The sequence below is a fragment of the Macrobrachium nipponense genome, chromosome 22, assembly GCF_015104395.2.
Source record: "Macrobrachium nipponense isolate FS-2020 chromosome 22, ASM1510439v2, whole genome shotgun sequence".
Taxonomy (NCBI): domain Eukaryota; kingdom Metazoa; phylum Arthropoda; class Malacostraca; order Decapoda; family Palaemonidae; genus Macrobrachium; species Macrobrachium nipponense.
In genome coordinates, this window is record NC_087213.1 from 41,705,152 (window position 1) to 41,727,964 (window position 22,813).

General features: G+C 37.1%; 1 protein-coding gene across 4 annotated transcripts in view; it reads right to left on the reverse strand.

Annotated features, from left to right (window-relative positions):
* The window catches only part of LOC135198612 (probable ubiquitin carboxyl-terminal hydrolase FAF-X), a 506,622-nt gene that overhangs the window by 103,430 nt on the left and 380,379 nt on the right, over positions 1–22,813 (reverse strand). For all 4 annotated transcript variants that reach the window (XM_064226360.1, XM_064226357.1, XM_064226358.1 and 1 more), the window contains exons 40-41: positions 10,595–10,730; positions 9,915–10,084 (exon numbers count right to left, since the gene is read on the reverse strand). In XM_064226360.1, coding sequence (XP_064082430.1) covers positions 9,915–10,084; positions 10,595–10,730 — 306 coding nt within the window. The remainder of the gene's footprint in view (positions 1–9,914; positions 10,085–10,594; positions 10,731–22,813) is intronic.

Consider the following 22,813-nt stretch of genomic DNA (forward strand, 5'->3'; position numbering starts at 1 on the left):
CTGAACTAGAGTGAGAGCTAACTATGAACTAGAGAAAGAAATATGTACGCCGTGCGAGGTAAAACTCTGGAGGGGTATCATCTTTAAAAAGTGCAAATAGGATCACATTTTCTGAAAGTACATTCACTGTATGTGCTGTATTTACGTAACATAGTACATACAGATTGTACCGGCACTTTTCTCCGAGGTTAAAAAAGTAATTTTCACAAAACAACAACTCTGTTATGTCCAATATGTTTTACTAGTTGATCATGGACTTCCTATATAGTGACACACTGAATTACATACTGCCTTTGTATTATTTTCAAAAAATATAAATAGCATACACAAAATCTCCATACTGATTTTACATTTACAAGCATGAAAACTAATATTAATTGTAGTGTAGTGTACTAGTATGTACTTCAGAAATTAAAGTTTCTTAAGGGATATCATCTTTGAAAAGTGCAGTAACTTTTGTGTGTGGGTATCGCATCTTATAAAAGTATGTATATGCACTAACTGTAGGTGCTACATACTTACCTTTGTATCATATTTATGCATGTACAAAAATAAAAATAATACATTTTTAATAAATATTTTATACAGAAAAGCTTTAAAACTTAAAAATTTACTCAATAAATTAAACAAACACTTTTGCAGGGTTTTGCAGTGTTTCTGGAGGATTAATAAATGTTCGCACTACAGGTAGTGTTCGAGTTACGATAATTCGTCTCACGATAATCAGATTTTACGATGGGGTTAGCAATTAATACTGCAACGACAATATTTTGAAAACATTTTAAAATTTTGGTCGTAACAGGTGCAGGCCAGCAGCATACAACCAGGCAGCAAAAGAGAGACCAAATTACAATAGCCTAACTTTATCCCATCTTCTAGTTAAATAAGTTACAAAAACAGCAATAAGAGAATTATGATTTTTTTTTTTAACATTTTACTCTTTTGGTAAATGTGTACAGCCATGAACAACCAAACGAGAAACAACATTTTGCCAAGTACAACCAAATTGGAACAACATCCATTTGGCTTGTATTTCAACCATCGTATGATAGTAAACAATTACCGCAGTTATGTTATAAATGATGTTATGTATAACGGGGCTGATATATTTTTAGGTAATAACTTTGTTCACTATAGATCGAAGATCAGCAAGGAAACATACTGTTAAATTTAAACAAAGTTGTAGCTGAAGCTGAGAACATTTTTTGAGCTGCTAATGACTGTTATTGTGCATTGGTAACAAAGATAAAAATTCTGTAAGCTTATCCGATCAAACACAATTGTAGATAAAGTTGAGAGAGACTAATTTTAATCAAATCTTCAGGCCTTGAAAGAATATAATATACTGCTGTTTTCACGTTGATAAAAGATAAATAACGCATCAGTAAAGATCATACTACAAAGAAAGAACATTTTTCGAGCTGCTAATGACTGTTATTGTGCATCAGTAACAAAGATAAAAATCCTGTAAACTTATCTGATCAAACACAACCGTAGATAAAGTTGAGAGAGATTAATATTAATCAAAACTTCAGGTCTTGAAAGAATACAGTATACTGCTGTTTTCACGTCGATAAAAGATAAATAACGTACAGTAAAGATCGTACTACAAAGAAATCAAGTGAAAATAACGAACGGCATCACATAATTTTCCTTACACAATAAACAAGCTCACAAAGCAATCTATTAACGAAAATAATAATTTAAATAGTTCTCAACGAGACATATTAAATTCATATTTTGACTTAAAATTAACACGTCTTCAAACAAAAAGATGACCTTGTCTCAAGTAAGTAAAGTATTTAGATATTCTTTTATGCTAACAAGAAGCAAAACAATTCGCTCTGAATTGAGTTAAATATGACCAAATAAACTCGTATTCACCATCAGCTGATTTCCAAACCAAAACATTGACCGCTTTGTTAGTATTTTATGATAAAATGCGTAATATGAGAATACATACAATATAATAGGATAAGAGTAATTATGATCTTTAATAGATTCACGGAAAAGATGCATACTAGTTATGTTTTTATTGCATAATTATATGTAGGCATCAGCAGCCTGATAGGTATTGCGCTCAATTATGCCAATATTGGTCCGAATCGGAGTCCGATTTACCATGGTATCTATCATTGTACAGTGTAACCTCAACATAGTAAAGTCCCTACTTACGAAAAATCCAAGTTACGAAAGCAAAGACGAAGATTTTTTTGCTTCTGTATATGAAAATAATTCAGGTTACGAAAGGGTGTACTACTGTAAAAGTCCAAAATTGGCCCGGACCGCACAGAACAATTTTAAAACTCGCGCGCCACTAACTCAGTAGACTTGCCACCATCCTCCTGCTCTCCCATTGGTTCCTGATGCTAGTCACCGCCTTAAGATCCTGCTCTCCTATTGGTCAGCATCTATCCCATCATCCCTCTACGTAAAGACGTCCTTCGGCCACTTCGTTGCATCAGCGTTATCATACGTACGCGGAATTCATTTGTTCACATATACATATTTTGTTAGTTAACGTAAATTCATGTTAGTGATTTCACTTTCTACTTGAACATATACTTTATTGTGCTGTGTGAACTTAATTAACTTATTTAGCCATGGTTCCCAAGAATGTTGCTTAAGTTCATGAAAAGAAGAGAATGCTTTCTATGGAGACTAAGATGGAGATAATTAAGAAGTATGAAGCTGGCATGCGGTAGAGTGTGATCGCTAAGGAAGACGGCTGAAATCCGTCAACGATAACCACCATCCTTAAGCAGAAGGAAGCCATCAAAGCAGCTACACTTCCAAGGGCGTGACTATTTTGTCCAACAAGAGGAACCACGTGCATGATGAGTTGGAGAGGCTGCTTCTTGTATGGATTAAAGACAAAGAAATTGCTGGCGATACGATAACCGAGACTGCAATCTGCTACAAGGCCAGCACTATTTTCGGTGATCTGATTGCCCAGGCCGAAGATGGTGGAGAAGGGACATCGACGCCAACCTCAGACTTCAAGGCTTCTCGTGGGTGGTTTGATTAATTCCAGAAACGGACTGGCATCCATTCAGTGGTGCGGCATGGGGAGGCTGCCAGCTCGGACACAAAAGCGGCCGAAGCCTTTATGAAGACGTTCGACGAGATGTCGATCAATGAAGGCTACAGTTCTCAGCAAGTTTTCAACTGTGACAAGACTGACCTTTTTTGGAAAAAAAAATGCCTCGTCGGACGTACATCACGGAGGAAGAGAAGAAGCTAACCGGGCATAAGCCTATGAAAGACAGGCTTACACGCTCGCACTTTGTTCCAATGCCAGTGGGGATTGTAAGGTCAAGCCCCTACTTGTGTATCATTCGAAGACTCCTCGAGCCTTCAAGGCCCACAAAGTGGTAAGGAGAAGCTTCCGGTGATGTGGAGGGCTAATGCGAAAGCCTGGGTAACGAGACTTTTGTTCACCGAGTGGGTAAATCAGTGTTTCGGCCTGACAGTGAAGAAATTCTTGGAAGAGAAGTGCTTCCCTCTGAAATGTCTGCTGTTGTTGCACAATGCCCCTGCTCACCCTCCTGGCCTCGAGGAAGATATTCTAGCGGAGTATTTTTTCATCAAGGTTCTTTATCTTCCACCTAACACCACCCCTCTCCTCCAGCCCATGGACCAGCAAATGATGTCGAACTTTAAGAAGCCGTATACGAAACATCTTTTCAAGAGATGTTTCAACTTCACCGATACCACAAACCTCACCTTGCATGAATTTTGGCAGGAGCATTTCGATGTTGTCATATGCATCCGACTCATCGACCAAGCTTGGCAGGAGGTTTCGAGGCAAACCTTGAATTCCTCGTGGAGAAACTCTGGCCTGATGCCTGATGCCGTATGCGCCTGAGATTTCGAGGGATTCAATGTGGGCAAAGCTGATACAGATTCAGAAACAGTTGATCCTAAAACTGTTTCGCAACCAGATCTTGACGAGATCATTGCACTCGGCAAGTCCATGGGGCTGGTCGTCGACGAGGACGATATCAATGACCTTCACAAGGAGCACCAAGAGCTTACAACGGATGGCCTGAAGGAGTTGGAGGCCATGCAACATAACGCCGTTCAAGAAGAGTTCTCTAGCAGCAGCGAGGAGGAGGAGGACCCTATGACAACGGCAGAAATTAAAGATGCTCTAGCTGCCTTTCATAAAGTGCAATCATTTGTAGAAAAGACACCCCCCGAAAAGGCTTACACAGGTCGTATGCTTGCGCAGTTCGATGATGTTTGCCTGAGTCGTTTCAGGAACATTGTGAAAAGCAGGCAGAAGCAATCTTCCTTGGATAGTTATTTTTTAAAGAGGCCTTTAGTAATAGTAAGCAAACAAGAAGATCCAAGTGATACAAAAAAACAAAGTTGAAAGTGGTGAAGAAATTGAAATTTTGTGTAAAAAAAAAAAAAATAATAATAATAATAATAATAATAATAATTTTAAGTTTCTTGTAAAGTTAAGAGTTAATGTTTTCTGCCATTTGTTAATGTAAAGTTTATTGATAATGTTTTCGGCCATTTTTTAATGTGTTTCGTAAAGTTAAGTGTTCATGTTCTGCCATTTCTCCTCCTCTGTCACCACTTTCAGAGATCGCCTCATTCGAAAGGTAAGGTTCCACATTTTACTACATATGGATGTCCATGTACGTACAGTATTTCTTGTACCATGTACACTAATACACTTTATTTACAGGTATAGTATAGGTTATGTTAAGTATTGAATGGTCCAATTTGTTGTATTTCATTGTTTATTGGTCAATTTGGCTTTAATATAAAATTTACTGTGGTGTTTTTGTAGGGCTTGGAGCGAATTAGGCAATTTACATGTAAAAGATGGTTTGAGATTCGAAAAAATCAGGTTACGAAGGCTGCTTCGGACATATTAATTTTGTATCCTGAGGCACTACTGTATATGCTAGGCTAACTTGTTAATGTTATTCAATTTCACTTAGTAATGAATTATCATGACCCATTATGCATTGAACCTACAGAAGTAGCTGAAATTAATCATTTCTATGATGCATATGCATAAGTATACTGAGTAGTGTAGGGTAGCTCCCCTATATGTAAATATGGTACTGATAACCCTAGTGTAGGCTAGGCTATATTCAAGATATGATTTTTTTGACATACGATAGATTTTTCGTAACCAAACCCCATCGTTAGTAGGAGAATACCTGTGTTGTGAACTCGCGTATGATAATTAATTAGGTTCCAATGAAAAGTCTGCGCTATTGTGAATTCGCTAAGTTCGGGGCATTACTGTACACAGCTGTGAGATGACGCACAAGCACAATCTGAGATAGGGAACGACACCAAAGAGTTCCTGACGGAGACCGATCCCTAAGGTCCTGGTCTTTGGGAGGAGAACAAGAAACATGTCCATTGACCAGACAGCCTCATTTCCTCGACCATCAACCGCAGCACCACAGATAGAAGAGCCTTTGGAAGGTGGAGGAGACACTGTCATAGCAGGCACCTTCGACTTCTTAATCAGAGCCTTATCATCTTTACAATGGACTGGAACAGGTACAGAAGACGGAGATGGTGGATATAAGGGGTTAACACTTCTTTGATCGCAAAAACGTATGTGAGAGAGAAAACCATAGCCGTGTAGAGAAGCTGGCAAAGCACTCTTTCCACTTGCAACTCTTTCGTTGCCATGAACACGTATGCGTAAGAGAGAGACACGGCCATGTACAGAAGTCGGCGAAGCACCATGTCACTACCAACCCTAACATGGTCACAAACATGTACTACATATAAGCAGGAGGTACGGCCGTGAAGAGCAGATGGCGAAGCACACGTACGCCTAAGGGAGAGACATGGCCATGTATAGAAGTCATCGAAGCACTTGTCACTAGCAACTCCGTGGTCATGAACACGTACGTGCAAGGGGGAGGCATGACCGTGTAGAGCAGTTGGTGTAGCACTCCTCCTCTCACCCTTAACACATCCATGGTCATGAATACATACACGTAGGGGGGAGAGAGCTGTGCATAGAAGACGGCGAAGCACTCCTCTCGCTAGCAACCTTCCCAAGGTCACGAACACGAATGTGTAATTGGGAGACACGGCCGTGTAGAGAAGACAGCAATGCATTCCTCTCTCTCACAAAAGACGATGCCACAAAGCCTGTAATTCTCAGTTTGACTCAAGGGCGAGGAGGAGACGGAGGCGAAGAAGCAGGAGATGAGAGAGAGAGAGAGAGAGAGAGAGAGAGAGAGAGAGAGAGATAGCTTCCTCCCTCTACAGCGTTTCTTGCTTTTCTCGAACATAGCTTTAAAGGGCGACCCTGCAAGCGTCGACGTTGATACAGGCGTCCCGCTAGGAGGCAACACCCGAGATCCATAGTAATGTAGGCCTGGGTGGTGGTGATGAGGAGAGAGAGAGAGAGATAGAGAGAGAGAGAGAGAGAGATAGAGAGAGAGAGGAAGAAGAGAGAAGAGGAGGAGAAGAAGAGAGAGAGACCAACTGGGGCCCATGGGCAAGGCTGGGCGACGAGCCCCTTTTGTTGGTGGTTGGTGGTGGGGTGGTTGGGTGGTTTGGGGGGTTGGGGGGGGGGGGAGGGGAGGAGAGAAGGAGAGAGAGAGAGAGAGAGAAGAGAAGAGGAGAGAGAGAAGAAAGAGAGAGAACCCCTGCCCCAATGGGGCCCAAGCTTGGGGCCTTACCGCAACCCCCTTCCAAGAAATGCGACCAGAAAAGTCCCATCCCAAGGAGGGGGAATCTGAAATAAACAAAACAGAAGGCATAGCCACCTCTAGGAAGAACATTAGATCCTGAGAGAGAGAGGGCGCTACATTACACATAATCTCATCCTCTGCAACTCCCGTTACTTCCAACGACGAATTGATCGAAGAAAAGGAAAGAGACAGGGGTACAACCAAAGCAGGGGGAATGATTCTGGAAGATGGGGATGCTGAAACGTCCAAACGAGGAGGTGAGTAACCTTCCCAAGAAGGACTAGTAGAAACTCTTCAATGCTCCCTATCTTGTAATTACAAAACGCCCTCCACTGTGACTCAGGCCACAAACATAATTCTGTGCAAGGATACTGCATGTCGTATGGGGATCTGTAATAGAAGCAGCCAAAAATTTGGAGCACAGAATACCCCCAACGCCCAGGCACAAGCACTGGCGAGACCTTGATGAGTTGGAGGACTCCATGATAACAAATCACACACAAATACACACACACAAAAGGAATCGTGGGAAAACAAAACAACTGGCTTGGGAGGAGAGCAAAAGCAACTACTCTCTAAGGCAGTCAAAGAAAATATGACCCATCACGAGGTTCCGAGCCTGGTCAGTGACCAGTTTCCACCTTCGTATACGCACCAGTTACCAGATGCCATGGATTCCTTGCTTTACAATGTTTTATTGTTTTAACCAGCTTCCAGCTGGCACAAGAAGATTATCCTATTGTTAAGACCGAGGGTTTGTTCCACGTATGAACAATTCATTTTTTGTAAAATGCCACTTACACAGAAAAAACTCATGTCCTACTTGAAAGGCATTCAACATAAAACACAGTAGTGGGTTCACTTACAAATTTGCCAAAACAATTTTTCAGTAAATTGCAAGCCCTAGTCCTAGACAAACATGTTAGACTTACTTTTTAACCCCAAGCAACAATATTCTGGTGAAAAACTATTTCTATGATAAAGTTTTATACAATATGCTTACCAAGTAATCACATAGTTATGTTCGATCACACACACCAGCTTAAATTAAAAACTTGGTGGGTAACGCTTCAAGTTTAGTGCAGGTGACCAGTCCTGCCCATTAACAGGAATACCAGGAACAACTCTGCAAACAACTTCATTCTGTTTATGCCTTATGTGTTGATCATGTAGACCAGAGTGGCAGGATCAAGCAGAGGCAGACACAAAAAACTTACTTTATTTACCTCTGAGAACCAACCTGACAAGCGCCTACATCATTACGCTTAGCTACCCTTGCCACTTATGACATAAACATAAAGAAGCCTCACGAGCGAATGGCAAGTGCAAAGCGCAACGTCATATGCAAACATTCTCAACAGAGTTAACATATTCCCTCTCTTTTGAAAGAAAACAAAAGAAATCCACCTCCAAAGCAACAAGCATTATATGGCATAAAAAAAAAAAAAATTATCTACTAACAAAATATATTTAAGATTTCAGGGATCCACTCTCAAACACGAGCAATTCTCAAAGAATTTACCCTGTTTTTGGTTAATGCATCAGCCAACTGTAATTTTGAATCTAACCAAAATATCTTGAACTCTTCATTCTGATCCAATTCTTTGGGAATAGCTATGTCAGTGTTTCTGCAGCAAAAGGGCTTTTTACAACCCTTTTTATTTTTTTGACTCTCGGTATAATGGACAACAGTTTCCATTTTCACCCACTAAGAAAGTCACAAAGCCCCAAGCACTACTAAATCCATTGGGGAGATTGGCATAAGAAGCATCATGGTGCACAACCAACTTAAACTTTAAACTGTCTTCCATTCCTGGAAAGTACATACAGCTCTCAAAGGTACAGGCTTTTTTTTGACATTTGTTTGCCTCAATCAGGTCTTTTACTTTAGGGTTATTTATTTTACAGCTAAGTTCCAATACATCATATGACAAGTCATGTCTTGAATTAGTGCATAATCATCCTAGTTGGCCTACTAGACTACTAAAATTCTCCTTTTCTTCTTCATTACACTCCGTATTCTTATTCAACCCTCTCTCAGCACTTACATTTATAGATTTAAGAGATTTACAATACTCATTTTGATGTTATTTTCATTACTAAATAAAAAAAAACTATTAACTTACTAATTTAAGGTATTTTTTATGTAAGATGGTTCTTCAAGTAAACATTTAGTATTTGAACTTTCAAGATAGGCAGTTATTTATAAGCATTTTTTGAGGGATTTCTAAGTATTTGTGGATTCTAGCTATTTGCAGGTGGATCTGGTACACATCCCCCGAATACAGGGGGTTCACTGTGGTTCACTGTAAGTTATATTACGCTGCTCGGTAAAGGTGGCACTTAAAATTTATAAGCAACTACACTTTTCAAATTGCTTTATTGACATTTTCATCTCACATGGTATAATAAATTGCAACTGAATGTCTCATAGCTTTGAAAAATCAACCATTCTTCAGCCCATATTTTTTAACTAACTTATGCTCTTCATGCTAGGCTGCCTAAATTATCTCTACTCAGGGAAACACTCAACACCAAAGTTATGCTAAGTTAAGTAGACTATGACTCCTTATCACTAGAAGCATATTCAAATATGCTACTGAGGTAAAAAAAAAAAAAAATATGCAAATATGCTACTGAGGTAAAAAAAATTATGAACTTGAATCAAATCTCAACATTAAATACTGATCCTGAAGGTCACAAGTTGAAGGTAACTCGAAATCAGCAAATACATCACTGAATTCTGGTTAGATAACCTGCAATGGATGAAAAAAGCTACTGCAAATATCTGATGTTTACATAGAGGATGGCAGAAACAGAATGAAGTTGCCTGCCTAGTTATCCCATTAGTGGGAGGGACTAGTCATCTGCACTAAACTTTGAAGCATTACCCGCAAATTCTTTAAGCTCCATGCGAGTTGAAAAAAACTGCTGTGTAATTACTTGGTAAGTCACTTATATAAAATCATAAAACTACATGTGTTACAAGTGAACATATTTCAATATAAAATATATTAGTAATGCTACCATTCAGCACTAATAAAATCAGTGAGAATTTGTGAACATCACATTAGTTCATCACCATATTTAGATGCACTGCTCCTTCAAGCTAGTATTCTAATATACTGTACAGTACAAAATCTCACTCTTACATATTAAAAATGAGACCACCAGCTGTCAAACCATATCATGATTAAAATTTTAATATTACTTTACTCTTACCCTGTCCTGTGGAGTTTGTATAACAAATGGATGATTTGTCATAATAAGCTTTTTGAGAAACTGGAAATATTCTGGAGAAAACTGGGACCGGGAATGCATAAACCGTACATTCTGACGAACAACTGATCTCTCAATGGCACTTGGCATTTTGACTAACCCTGGTCGTTCCGCTGAAAGAAAAAATCAACCAGATATATAAAATAACAACAGATACATCATATAATTAACTTGACATGTACCAGATGTATTTTCTGAGAACAGATGAGTCATGAAATTAACTTACTTTGTAAACTGACAAAAGAAATGTCTCAGAACCTTGTCAACAGAACACATTAGTTTGTAAATCACACACAAAAAATATCACTAGTGTTTGTGTATTCATATGAATTATTTTTAAACATTCTTCTAAATAAACCTAGCACACTAAATTACCACTACAGTTTAATGAGACCGATGAGTTTTTAACCCTCATAAAGCTAAGGGAACAAAGTAAAAGTAATGTTATAAGTGTTCTTTTTATTTAGTAAGAAAGGTCCCCTGTACTCAACATGCTTTATCATCTTTCACAATGATTAAGCAATCTGAAAATAACAATGGATTTTTTATATTTTTCCATTTGAATCTTTTAAACTGCATTGAATCTTGCTCAATATTTAATATCACTAAGACTACGTACTTACCTAAGCCTAATTCACTCATAGAATTGCAGAGATTATCCTCCTCCACATCAAGTCGAGTATAAAAAAGAAGGTATGCATTCCACCATCTCTTTTGGCGACGGTAACTTACTCTCTTCATAATATTATCAAACACTTGCTGTGGATAGAAATAGGCATTTAACATGAATATGAATGACTATACACAGACTACATCACCAAATATGTCCATAAAATTTCTTATATGCCTTTATAAACCACATTTAAATGGGTGTGATATGAGACATATGTGACTAGCTGCCCGACTTTACACACTATCCATTTAATGATAATTCTACAATAATATGGAATTCTTATAACGCCATCGGGCATTCCCGAAAAAATCTAATTGCATTTTCTACTTGTCCAAAATAACCAATATCAGGATTTTAAAGGCACTTTTGTACTGTTTCATTTTTTTCAAATTCTGAGACACCCAGTCATATTAATTTTTCTCATCTAACTCAAGTTTCATGTGGCTTAGGCGGAAAGATTTCAGTTATGTATTGTTCAAGCAGACTTCAAACAAAATTCTTGACGGCCAGCACAGAGTCGTCACCTACTCTTATGTACAGGTACAGGCAGTCCTCAGTTAGCAGCAGCCTTGGCTATCAGCGATCCGGTTAAGATAGAGGGCTTGCCTAGCAGCAAAAATAACTGGATTTTCAGCGCCTATCTGCACTGATCTTTGCTTACCAGCGTCGATCCCCACTTAACAAGGGCTCTGATCCCCAATTATTGGCACCCGATAACCAGGGATCTGCACCGTTATTGTCACTTCTCAGTTATCGTTACACTGTTGGGAATGGAACCCCCACTGACAACCGGGGACTGCCTGTATACAGGCCTACTTTACATACAAAAATCAATAAATACACACTGAATATGTTCATCCAAATATAAATAAATATATCATGCATCAAATATAGCACAGGGATTTTATATCTTATCAAATTGCAGTACAACTTAATAAAAACTTGATAACTGGTTTGGCAGAAATCTTTTGTCTGGCAAGCTTCCATTAATGGTTTTATTTATACAGCCCGACCTCTAAAAATCAACACCTTTGGGACCAGGCCACAGAAAATCCCAGATGACAGAAATCACCCCTAAGAAATCTCCCATGTAAACAACATCCTACCAGCTCATTTAACAAACATATTACTGTCTTATCAAAAGTAGAACAAAACTCATGAATAATCACTGTCATTCACTGGGTTTAGTTCCTTAGCAAAATCTGGCCAACTCCTTAAGCACTCAACCTTTTCTGGCTTGCGACTCCTGCAACAAAAACCTAAAAATCTGCTGCTTTTGTTTTTGTAAACATCTGTGTGGAGAGAGAGAGAGAGAGAGAGAGAGAGAGAGAGAGAGAGAGAGAGAGAGAGAGAGAGAGAGAGAGAGAAATTCAATGCATTACTGTCATATCATTGTATTATAATTTATGAACATACTTATCAGGCACCATTTGCTTCCTGGTTATGTTTAGTCATAAAATCATCAGCTGATTGCATTTTATGGACATCATCTCAGCCATTAGTTACTAAATTAAATGTATTCAGATTTTGCTTTTGGTTCCTCCAAAAAGTTTTGTGGTCTGCACATTATTAGTTCATTTAATCACATCACTGGAGTAATAGAAGTGTTAAAATTGAACAAATATAGAGTATTAAAATTGACCAAATATAGAGTAATTAATGAAAGTAATCTAAAGGAAAGTGTAGTTCACAATAATCATGTAGAGATAGTAAAAACAGATCTACGTTCTACTAAAGATATTGATAAAATAAGAAATGGAAAAGGTATAATCTAAGTGTTGGAATGAAAATTTAACTATGATGTATGTAGTGCAACTTATATATGACTATATATAAGTTGAAATATATATATATATATATATATATATATATATATATATATATATGTGTGTATGTATGTATATACAGGCGGTCCCCGGGTTACGACGGTTCCGGCTTACGACGTTCCGAGGTTACGATGCTTTTTCTTAAATATTCAATGGAAAAATCCGTCCTGGGTTACGACGCTTGTTCTGACGTTACGACGCTGACGCTTCCGACGCTCCGAGTTAACGACGCTTTTAAAAAACGCATACTATGATAAAAATCCTTTATATTTAGCACAGTATATTAATAAAAATAAGTTTCTGGTTAGATTACAACAAAAATTTTGAGGTTATGATGATTTTCGACACTTTTTATGTCGTATTTTTCTATGTTTTTTAGTGACACCTCCTATGCAGAACTAGTTTCCGAGCGAATAAATACATACTAGCTTGCGGTGCGCAAAGTTTACATATAACAGTCCAAAAGCGCAAATAATGAAAAAATCATTGCTTGTTTCCAGTAATACGTAATAACAAAACGAAGTTTCTGGTTAGATTACAACGCAAATTCCAAGTCTCCAAAGAGACATATTATCCAGTAATTTGATCAGAGAGAGAGAGAGAAGATGAGAGAGAAGAGAGAGGAGAGAAGAGAGAGAGAGAGAGAGAGAAGGACGAGAGAGAGAGAGATAGAGAGAGAGAGAGAGAGAGAGAGAGAGAGAGAGGCGTCTTCCGACGCTCCGAGTTAAGGACAGAGAAGTGTTAGTTTCGTTAAACGGCCTCTGACTCATGCCAGTAAATGTTTTGTTGATACTAATAATATAAGCCTATTTAAAGATACGTTTACTTTAATTAGTCTATATGATACGTTGTTAGTAATCAACTGTTCTTGTAGCCCTCAAGATTTGGCAAAATCGAAGTATCCAAAGAGAGACACTATCCAGTACACTGGAACCTTGACATACGAATTTAATTTGTTCCGTTACCATCGTCGTATATCAAAACAGTTGTATCTTAAAGCATTTTTTCCCATTTAAAATAATGTAATATGTATTAATCCATTCTAGCGGTATGAAACCACACCTAAACACAGCTAAATTACATATAATATACACAATTTATACACAAATAAACAAGTAATAACACACAATGATAAAATAACATAGCAATGTGATAAATGATAATAAATGTTAATAAAATCAATTAAAAAAAAGAAAGGAATTTTACTTACCACAACGAAAGATGACGTGAGGCCAGCAGGGGGAGGAGGTAGGGAAGGGTGGTAGGGAACGATTTGTTCTCTTTTTATTTACGTATGTACACTAATAACTACGTAATAAACACAAATGAAATAACATTGCTAAACTAATTTGTATTTATTTTTTTAATCAGTTCATAGTTTAGAAATAATGGTGATGCCTTTGGAAGGTTTTTATAGCTTCCTTCTGCTTGATGATCGTGGATATTGTAGAAGGATTTCGACCATACTTGTTTGCTATAATTTCATGTTTTGCTTCCATCGCAATCATTTTCTTGGGTTTTTTCTTATCACCTGCTTTGTCTTTAGCTTTGAGGCCCATGGTTGATAATAAAATAGACAAAATAACACGAAAAATAGGTGCAAATACAACGAACTAAACAACGACGTGTTAACATGCAGCACCAACAAACAAACAGACTGAACGCCATTTATCGGTCGCCTATACAACTAACACTCATCGCAAAATCGTATCTCAAATATTTCGTTGTATATCAAAGCTTATATTTTTGCAAATTTTCTGTTGTATCTCAAAACATTCGTATATTAGGGCAATCGTATGTCAAGGCTCCAGTGTAATTTGATCAGAGAGAGAGAGAGAGAGAGAGAGAGAGAGAGAGAGAGAGAGAGAGAGAGAGAGAGAGAGAGAGAGAGAGAGAGAGAGAGACAATGGTCTCGGGGATTGACGTAACGTTTATTTTCTGAACAGATAGGGCAGAGAAGTGTTCGTTTCATTAAACGGCCTCTGACTCATGGCAGGAAATGTTTTGTTGATACTAATATATAAGCCTATTTAAAGATACGTTTACTTTAATTAGTCTATATGATACGTAAATAGTAATCAGCTGTTCTTGTAGCCCTCAAGATTTGGCAAAATCACTCCAGGCTGTACATAAAACTTCAAGAATGTAGTGTCACCAGAGGATTACAATAGTTTTTACCTTCAAGAACCAGCATTCTTTTATGAAAATAACTCCAGGTTGAACATAAAACTACAGGAAACAACATGTAGTGTAACCAAAGGATTACAAGTAAGGTTTTTATAACTTTTTATTAGTTTAAGACATATTTCCAAGCGTCGTTCCGGCTTACGACGATTTTCGGCTTACGACGCGTCTCAAGAACGGAACCCCCGTCATAACCCGGGGTGGACTGGCCTGTAATTATATATATTATATAGAGAATATATATATTATATACTATATATATATATATATATAATATATATATATATATATTTATATATAGAATTATATATATATAGATATTATATATATATATATATATATATATATATATATATATAGAAATCTGATAAAGTCTATTCTTCCAGATGCAAACATGCGGCTCATCATAGCACTAGTTATAATTGGACTCATCTCTTCAGAAGTGGAGATAAGGAAGGGTGCCTTGTTGCAAAAACATGGCAAAGTTAAAATGGTAAAGGACCTGGGAATAGTTAGTATAGGTATAGCAACAATACTGAACACTGCAAATGAACAAAAAAGAAATCCAAAGTGGCATTAAATCAATTCTACAGAGGAATATTAATAAGAGCTTTATCATTATTGGAAAAGTTGAATCACAACATCGAAAAGATGCTAAGGACAAGGTCAAAGAGATCTCTCTTACCCTTCTTTGTAACTGCTTTAAATCAACTTTTTGGTGTAGCAACAGAAGCAAATGTAGAACAAGAAAAGGAAAGAATAGACAGACTGGAAAAGTGGGCAGCCATGAGGGGTACAGTGATAAATAAAGTGATTGCCTCTCACAATGAAAATGCATAACAAATAGAAAAATTGAAGGTTTTTATAATTAAGTTAATCAGAATGTAACACAGGAACTGAATAAATTTTTAAATACCTTTGCACTAGAAAATGAAGTGATGTTAGAGGAACATAAAGACATGCTTATAAAGGCATTTTCAGTGCAACACTAATCACTCCAAAAGAATTAGAAGACGTTCTATAAATATGTAACTGAAAAGCATTGTACGTACACCATTAGTAGAAGATATGTTCATGTATTATAACTTTGTGTGTCAAAGTACTGCATAATAGGATTATTTTAGTTATACCTTTGAACACTAAGACCACAAATTTCCTAATGTCACTGTACCCATTTCCTATGTTGATTGGGAATCAAATGATTATTTGAAAGGGGCTTATATACATTTTGCATTAAAAGAACATGCATTATTGATTTTCTTCTTTAATGATAAACAATTTAGTTTAGTGAATGTATCATGTTAAAGGCCAAAGAATTTTTTTGTAATTTAGACAACCTGTATATCAATACTAATTTCTACCCATGTATTCAAGAGATTGTGTTAAAACAGAATCAAGAGAAAGATATGTGCTCACAACCTTTTAATAAGACTTCTGATGCAATGATAGTGGAAAAGGAACTTTTTGACTTTTCATTAGATATTGTTGTAGCCACACTCACTTGTCCTAATGTTAGTACAGAAATAAAGTTGAAAAATGTTAAGTATTTTGCAACATCATGTAAGTTAGTTCTAACAAATCAATTATACTATGAACCACACCTTTTCTCTGAATATAAATTCAACAAACATGTGCCATATAAGAATTACCCATATGAAATACATGAGTTTAAATTGTCTCAATTAGAACTAAAGAAACTTGAAAACTTGAACTACATTGATGACTATATTTTTTACAAGAAACAAATTTTGCCAGTTTTATCATTAGTAAGTCTGGTGGTGATAACAGTCACTATTGTTTTGTTTAGCATAATAGTGAGGCATTTTATTATAAAAAAAGATACAAGGGATACTGACAGAATGAAAAGAAATTAACCATAATTGACATTTAATATCCACATTATTTCTTATATATTATTGTCGTCAGATGTTAGAGTTTCGAGTGTTCTTTTATTATACTTATGATTTGATGCTTCATTTATTATGCTTATGACTTAAAGCACTTATAATTCATTGTTTAATAATTACTATGATTATTATTTTACTGTTAAAAAGAATGGCAGAATTAAGCGAGTTGATTTTATATATTGTTTTTTCTATTTTCCTTACAATTTGCTTCTCAGGCTCAGCGATGTTGTAAGGAAAATAGAAAAAACAATATATAAAATCAACTCGCTTAATTCTGCCATTCTTTTTAACAGTATTTGCCTAAAAGAGGGTCTTCTACCAAAATACAGATTATTATTTTAATGATATTTTGATGAACTTATGTCTTTTCCTCCAAAGTTGGGGAAACAATTTTTTGCATTTATTGCCATTCTTGTTATGTATATAAAACCACTGAAGACAATGTTGGTAGGTAACCAAATGATGTAATGATACCTAGGAGAATGTCAGTAAGGAATAGTGTATATATATTTGAGAGAGAGAGAGAGAGAGAGAGAGAGAGAGAAGAGAGAGAGGAATTACAAGCACAAAGTTTTAATCTAAGTGCTCGCATAACAATCTTCACCTGTGACCTGACCTCTACACTTATGCCGAAACTCGACAATTCCGGTGACGTTATAAGTTCCACCCACAAGGGGAGGAATTAAGACAATCCACCACATTTAAAGGATGGCATTGGATAATCTACAACAAAATGAATGACATGACTAACAGGCAGGACAAAAAGCTTATCCCCGCCTATTTTAGGTGGGACATTCTCCTTTGTAGAATCTTCGAGAAGCTAGCTGCGAAGGAGAGCACCAATTGGAAAAAGAAAGGACTGCCGGACAGCCATGACAAAAGTAGGTCAGCTGCCGGACAGCCATGACAAAAGTAGGTCAGCTACCCAGAGATTCCCAGAGCTGTAGCAGTCAAGGGGAACTTCATTTTTCGATTCATAGTCTTCATTATTGAACTTATAACTGTATCATTCTCGTGTGAATGAATGGAAGAAACTTGCACTGCATCTCATTTAAACAAGAAACAATAAAGGATATAAAATAAACCAAACCCAATAAAGATGAAAAGAAGATCAAACAAAATAAAAACATTATGAAACCATTGTGAGATCAAATCGCCGTAAGAGGGTGGTGGCGTAAGTCGAGGACACACTGCATTATAAATGGCATCCTAATGTTATCTACTAAAAATAAATCTCACACTATACATGTTCATGATGCGATCATGTTCTTAGACAAAATTTTAATGACTGCTTGATACACAAGATCAGATAATACAAAAGTACAGTGCTCCCCCTTTTATGTAGTATTAGGTTCCAGAACCTGCTGCAGAAATGCAAAAATCCCCCATAAAATACCATATTCCCAATACCACTTAACATAAGGTGCTTATAACTGTCTTTTAACATTTCACTGCTTAATTTGATGTTTCAAACAAAAATACTCCTTAAATTATCATAATAAAAATATTTAATATTTTGAACACAAATACACCCCAAACCATGAACCCAACCATCCTAAGACATTAGATTAGTACCCTTTTACAACTGTTACTCAGAAGTATATATGCCCCTAAAATGCCTATAACAATGATTTACTGAAGTATTTATCCTTTAAAAATTATCACAAATTCACTTTTATTGTATAACAACACTGTTTATTCACTAATTACTGTATTCTTTCATATTGTGTATATGACTAAATATGGATTTTTATATAAAATTTATTTACAACATATTTGTAATGTAGTTATGTATCTATTGAGCTCACTCCAGGTTGGGCCCTGGACTGGGCATAATAGGTGTACAGGTACTCCTCTTTCAACGACGGAATTCCGTTTCAGTGATCATGTTGTTAAACGAATTCATCGTTAAACACATTATTCTCTTTATTTCGACTAATAGCATTAATTTTCAGTCATATAATAATATACACAAAACTAGTTTCTGACATAGCCTCCTACTTGGCAAAGTTCTGACAATGCTTTTTATCATTTTATTACTCACATATATTATAATTTTATAATTTCATAGTGTATAATTTTCTTTAATATAGTGTACTTTATTTAGCAAATTTAGCCTACATTGCCGAGTCAGCCTACCAGAAGTCAATACAATACTAAGTCAATACAGTACTAAACTTTTCTCAGAATCTGCACATTATTTAGTAGTGACATTCATATTCTAAATTTGGTATTTCATAATTATCGCTATTAGTTTCTTCATCATTTATTTTGATAATAGAGGGTAGTGAGATGGAAAAATAATTGAATTTTGGCGATCACAGGACATTGAATGTCACTGTCAAACATAAACAAAGCACAACGCCGTCTATTGAGGAAAGTAAACACTAAACTATTTCTTAATGGGATAAATATTTTCTAGCACTGATAAGATTTACACTTGCACTTCTTACCTCTCGTATCATCTGATCTCATAGTGACATAACGAATATGTATGTAAATACAATTGTATAAAAGAAATTATCAAACTGTATCACATATACGTCTTTCAAGCATACTAAGAGTAAGGAATTCGTGCATGCCAAATGTCTTATTGTTTTGATTAAAAATTATTTATAGCATGCTTATAATGTAGTTATGCATCTATTAATCTCATTCCAGGTTGGGTCCTATACTGAGTCTCTCTCTCTCTCTCTCTCTCTCTCTCTCTCTCTCTCTCTCCTCTCTCTCTCTCTCAAGGTAAGATGTATTTGAAATGATACTGCTGTAATGATTTTTAATGTTAAAGCATATTGTGCAATATTTGACATATTCAGTAATTATTTTCATTTTATCTTCTCAAGTGGTTTGATTGATTGATTATTATTAAAAACATCTCGGTTATTGACAACAAAATAAATTTAGATAAAAAGTAGAATTAAATCTAAAATTAATTTAACCCTTTAACGCTGATTGGACGTATTAAACGTTGATGAAAATTGTCTGTTGGGTGCCGATTGGACGCATGATACATCGACGAAAAAAAGTTTTTTTAGAAATTTGCGGAAAAATAGTTACAGGCCTACTAGGCGAAAACTTTGGAATCACGCGCCTTGGGGGATGCTGGGAGCTCATGGATCAAGGCGTTGTTTTGTTTACAATCGTTACCTAGGCGCACAAGCGCGAATTTCTTTCTTCTCGCACAAAAAGCATCAGCGACACATCTCAGAAATTATTTTGTCACTGACATAATTTTTGCACCATTTTATATTAGCCGTTACATGGAGCATTATATATGAAAATGTGCACAATTTCATGTAGAATGCAACAAAAAACAACCCATGGTTGTAGCTTTTATCAGTTTTGAAATATTTTCATATAAATAATGATAAATAGAAAAAATTCGTCCTTCAGTCAACTTTAACTCAACCGAAATGGTCAAAAACTGCAATTGTAAGCTACAACACTTACAGTCTAGTAATATTCAATCAATTACCTTCATTTTGCAACAAACGGGAAGTCTCTAGCACAATATTTTGATTAATGGTGAATTTTTGAAAACTGCTTTTTTTTATACCATGCATCATTTTGTGATAATATTTTCTCTGTGTTGCCTTGATTGTTTTACAATGTGTTATATACCAAAATGATCGCAATTTAGTGTACAATACAACAACAAAAATGAACTTGTTAGCTTTAACCGTTTTGCTCACAGCGCGATTTGTATACAATTAAATATGAAATTTTTTTTTGCGCTGTCATATATCCCAATACAGTAATATTTTGGGTTACGAACCGATTAGTATACAAATTTTTTAACTTACGAAGTGACACCCTCATTCTGGAATACGAATTTTACTTGGAATACGAATGCGCGAATTTCCATCATGGGAGGCCGCCTGCATTGTTTACATTGGACTCGGATGAGCGTGGGATCTGCGAACGCATTTTTTTAGGCCAAAACTTAACGAGGGTCACGTGACTTCCTCCCACGCATCCCTTGACCCTTTTTAAACCATAACTCTTTCACTATCTCACTGGCGGTAAGATTGAACGCATCTGTCCGTGATACGCTCTCAAATTTGCTTAGTGATTTGCGCACGTGTTGTGTTTCCGTGATAGAGCTTATACATTACTATTACCCAAATACTAAAGACAATGGCTCCCAAGATTTGTGACGAAGGCATAGCCCAGCAAGAAGGAAAGCATAAGAAAGAAGGAGATGATTACAGTCGAAATGAAGAAGGAAATTATCCAAATGCATGATAAAGGTGAGCGCGTGAAAGACATTGCAGCATTCTTCAAGCGGTCGCAATCAACGATCTGCACTATTTTGAAGAAAAAGGAAGAAATTAAAGCCAGTAAAGCATCAAAAGGTGTCACAGTATTGACGAAACAACAGCCTTATATTCTCGACGAGTAGAAATTTGCTCATGGTTGGATAAACGAGAAGCAGCTGGCAGGAGATTCCGTAAGTGAGAGCATCATTTGCGAAAAGGCTCGTAAGATCTACGAAGATTTGAGTAAAAATGAGCCAGGCACATCAGCGGGCAGTGAAAAAGACAGTTTTAAGGAGAGCCGTGGCTGGTTCGAGAATTTTAAGAGAAGGACTGGCATCCACAGTGTTGTTCGCCATGGTGAGGCTGCAAGCTCAGATACGAAGGCGGCAGAGGCTTACGTAAAAGAGTTTAAAAGGCTCGTGGATTCCGAGAAATAACTCCCCCAACAAGTCTTCAATTGCGACGAGACAGGGTTATTTTGGAAGAAGATGCCCAGGAGGACGTTCATTACGGCAGAAGAGAAGGCACTTCTCGGTCACAAGCCCATGAAAGACCGTCTAACCCTACTGTTTTGTGCCAATGCAAGCGGGGATTGCAAGGTTAAGCCTCTCCTCGTGTATCACTCGGAGAATCCACACGCCTTTAAGAAAAACAACGTGCAGAAGAAGCTGTTGCGCGTTATGTGGCGGTCTAATACCAAGGCTTGGGTGACAAGGATCTTGTTCGTTGAGTGGATGAACGAGGTTTTTGGTCCCGAGGTGAAGAAGTATCTCCAGGAGAAGGACCTCCCATTCAAAGCCTTACTTGTGATGGACAATGCTCCTGCCCATCCTCCATCCGTTGAAGAGGACTTACTGGACGAATTCAAGTTTATTAAAGTTAAGTTCTTGCCCGCCAACACCACTCCAATACTCCAGCCCATGGACCAGCAAGTTATCGCCAATTTCAAGAAATTGTATACGAAGGCTATGTTCCAGCGCTGCTTTGAGATGACGGAAGGCACCAACCTTACCCTCAGAGAGTTTTGGAAGGATCACTACTCTGTTTACAACTGCCTCAATCTGATTGACAAAGCCTGGCAGGGAATCACCAGGAGAACCCTCAATTCTGCATGGAAGAAACTGTGGCCCGACTGCGTTGCTGAACGAGATTTTGAGGGGCTCGAACCCGTCGAGGAGGGGCCAGTTGAAGAGGAGATTGTATCCTTGGGCAAGTCCTTGGGGCTGGAGGTTGACACGGACGACATCGAGGACCTCCTGACTGAACATGGGCAGCAGCTGACGACCGACGAGCTGTTGGAGCTACACAAGGAGCAACAGCGACAGGTAACTAAGGAGATCTCATCTGAGGAGGAGGGGGAAGACGCTGCACAGTCGCTTCCTTCAAGCGAGATCAAGGATTTTTTGAAACACTGGGAAATTGTGAAAAGTTTTATCGAGAAAAATCACCCGAATAAGGCTGCATCAGGGCGTGCAACAAATTTGTTTATTGATAATGGGGTTGGTCATTTCTATAAAATTTTAAAGAACAGGCAAAAGCAAGCCTCCATAGAAAAATATTTTTTCAAAATTGTGAAAGACGACACAGTGTCGCGTAAGCGTAAAATTAGTGATCGTAGTGAACGGTGCTCTCTAGAGAAAGAAACAAAGTCTTCCAGAAGTGTTCACGGAGGGAGATTTCCCCCCCAAGCCCTAACCCTCTCCTCCTCACCCTTCCCCTCTTCCCGTCTCCGTCAAGCCAGCAGCAACACTCGCCAAAGGTAAAGTTCAGGTTTTACTGTGCATGCATATTAAATCTAGTGTTTATATTTAATTTTATTCTTCAATTTTATAATTTTATGTAATTCCAACACAAATGTTCAACCTTAGTGAACAAAAATAAATGGAAAAATATGAATTGAAATGGTCATTCATGGTCGGGTGGAACACATTATTTGCTTTTTATAACATTCTTATGGGAAAATCCATTTAGGTTACGAATTTTTTAGGTTACG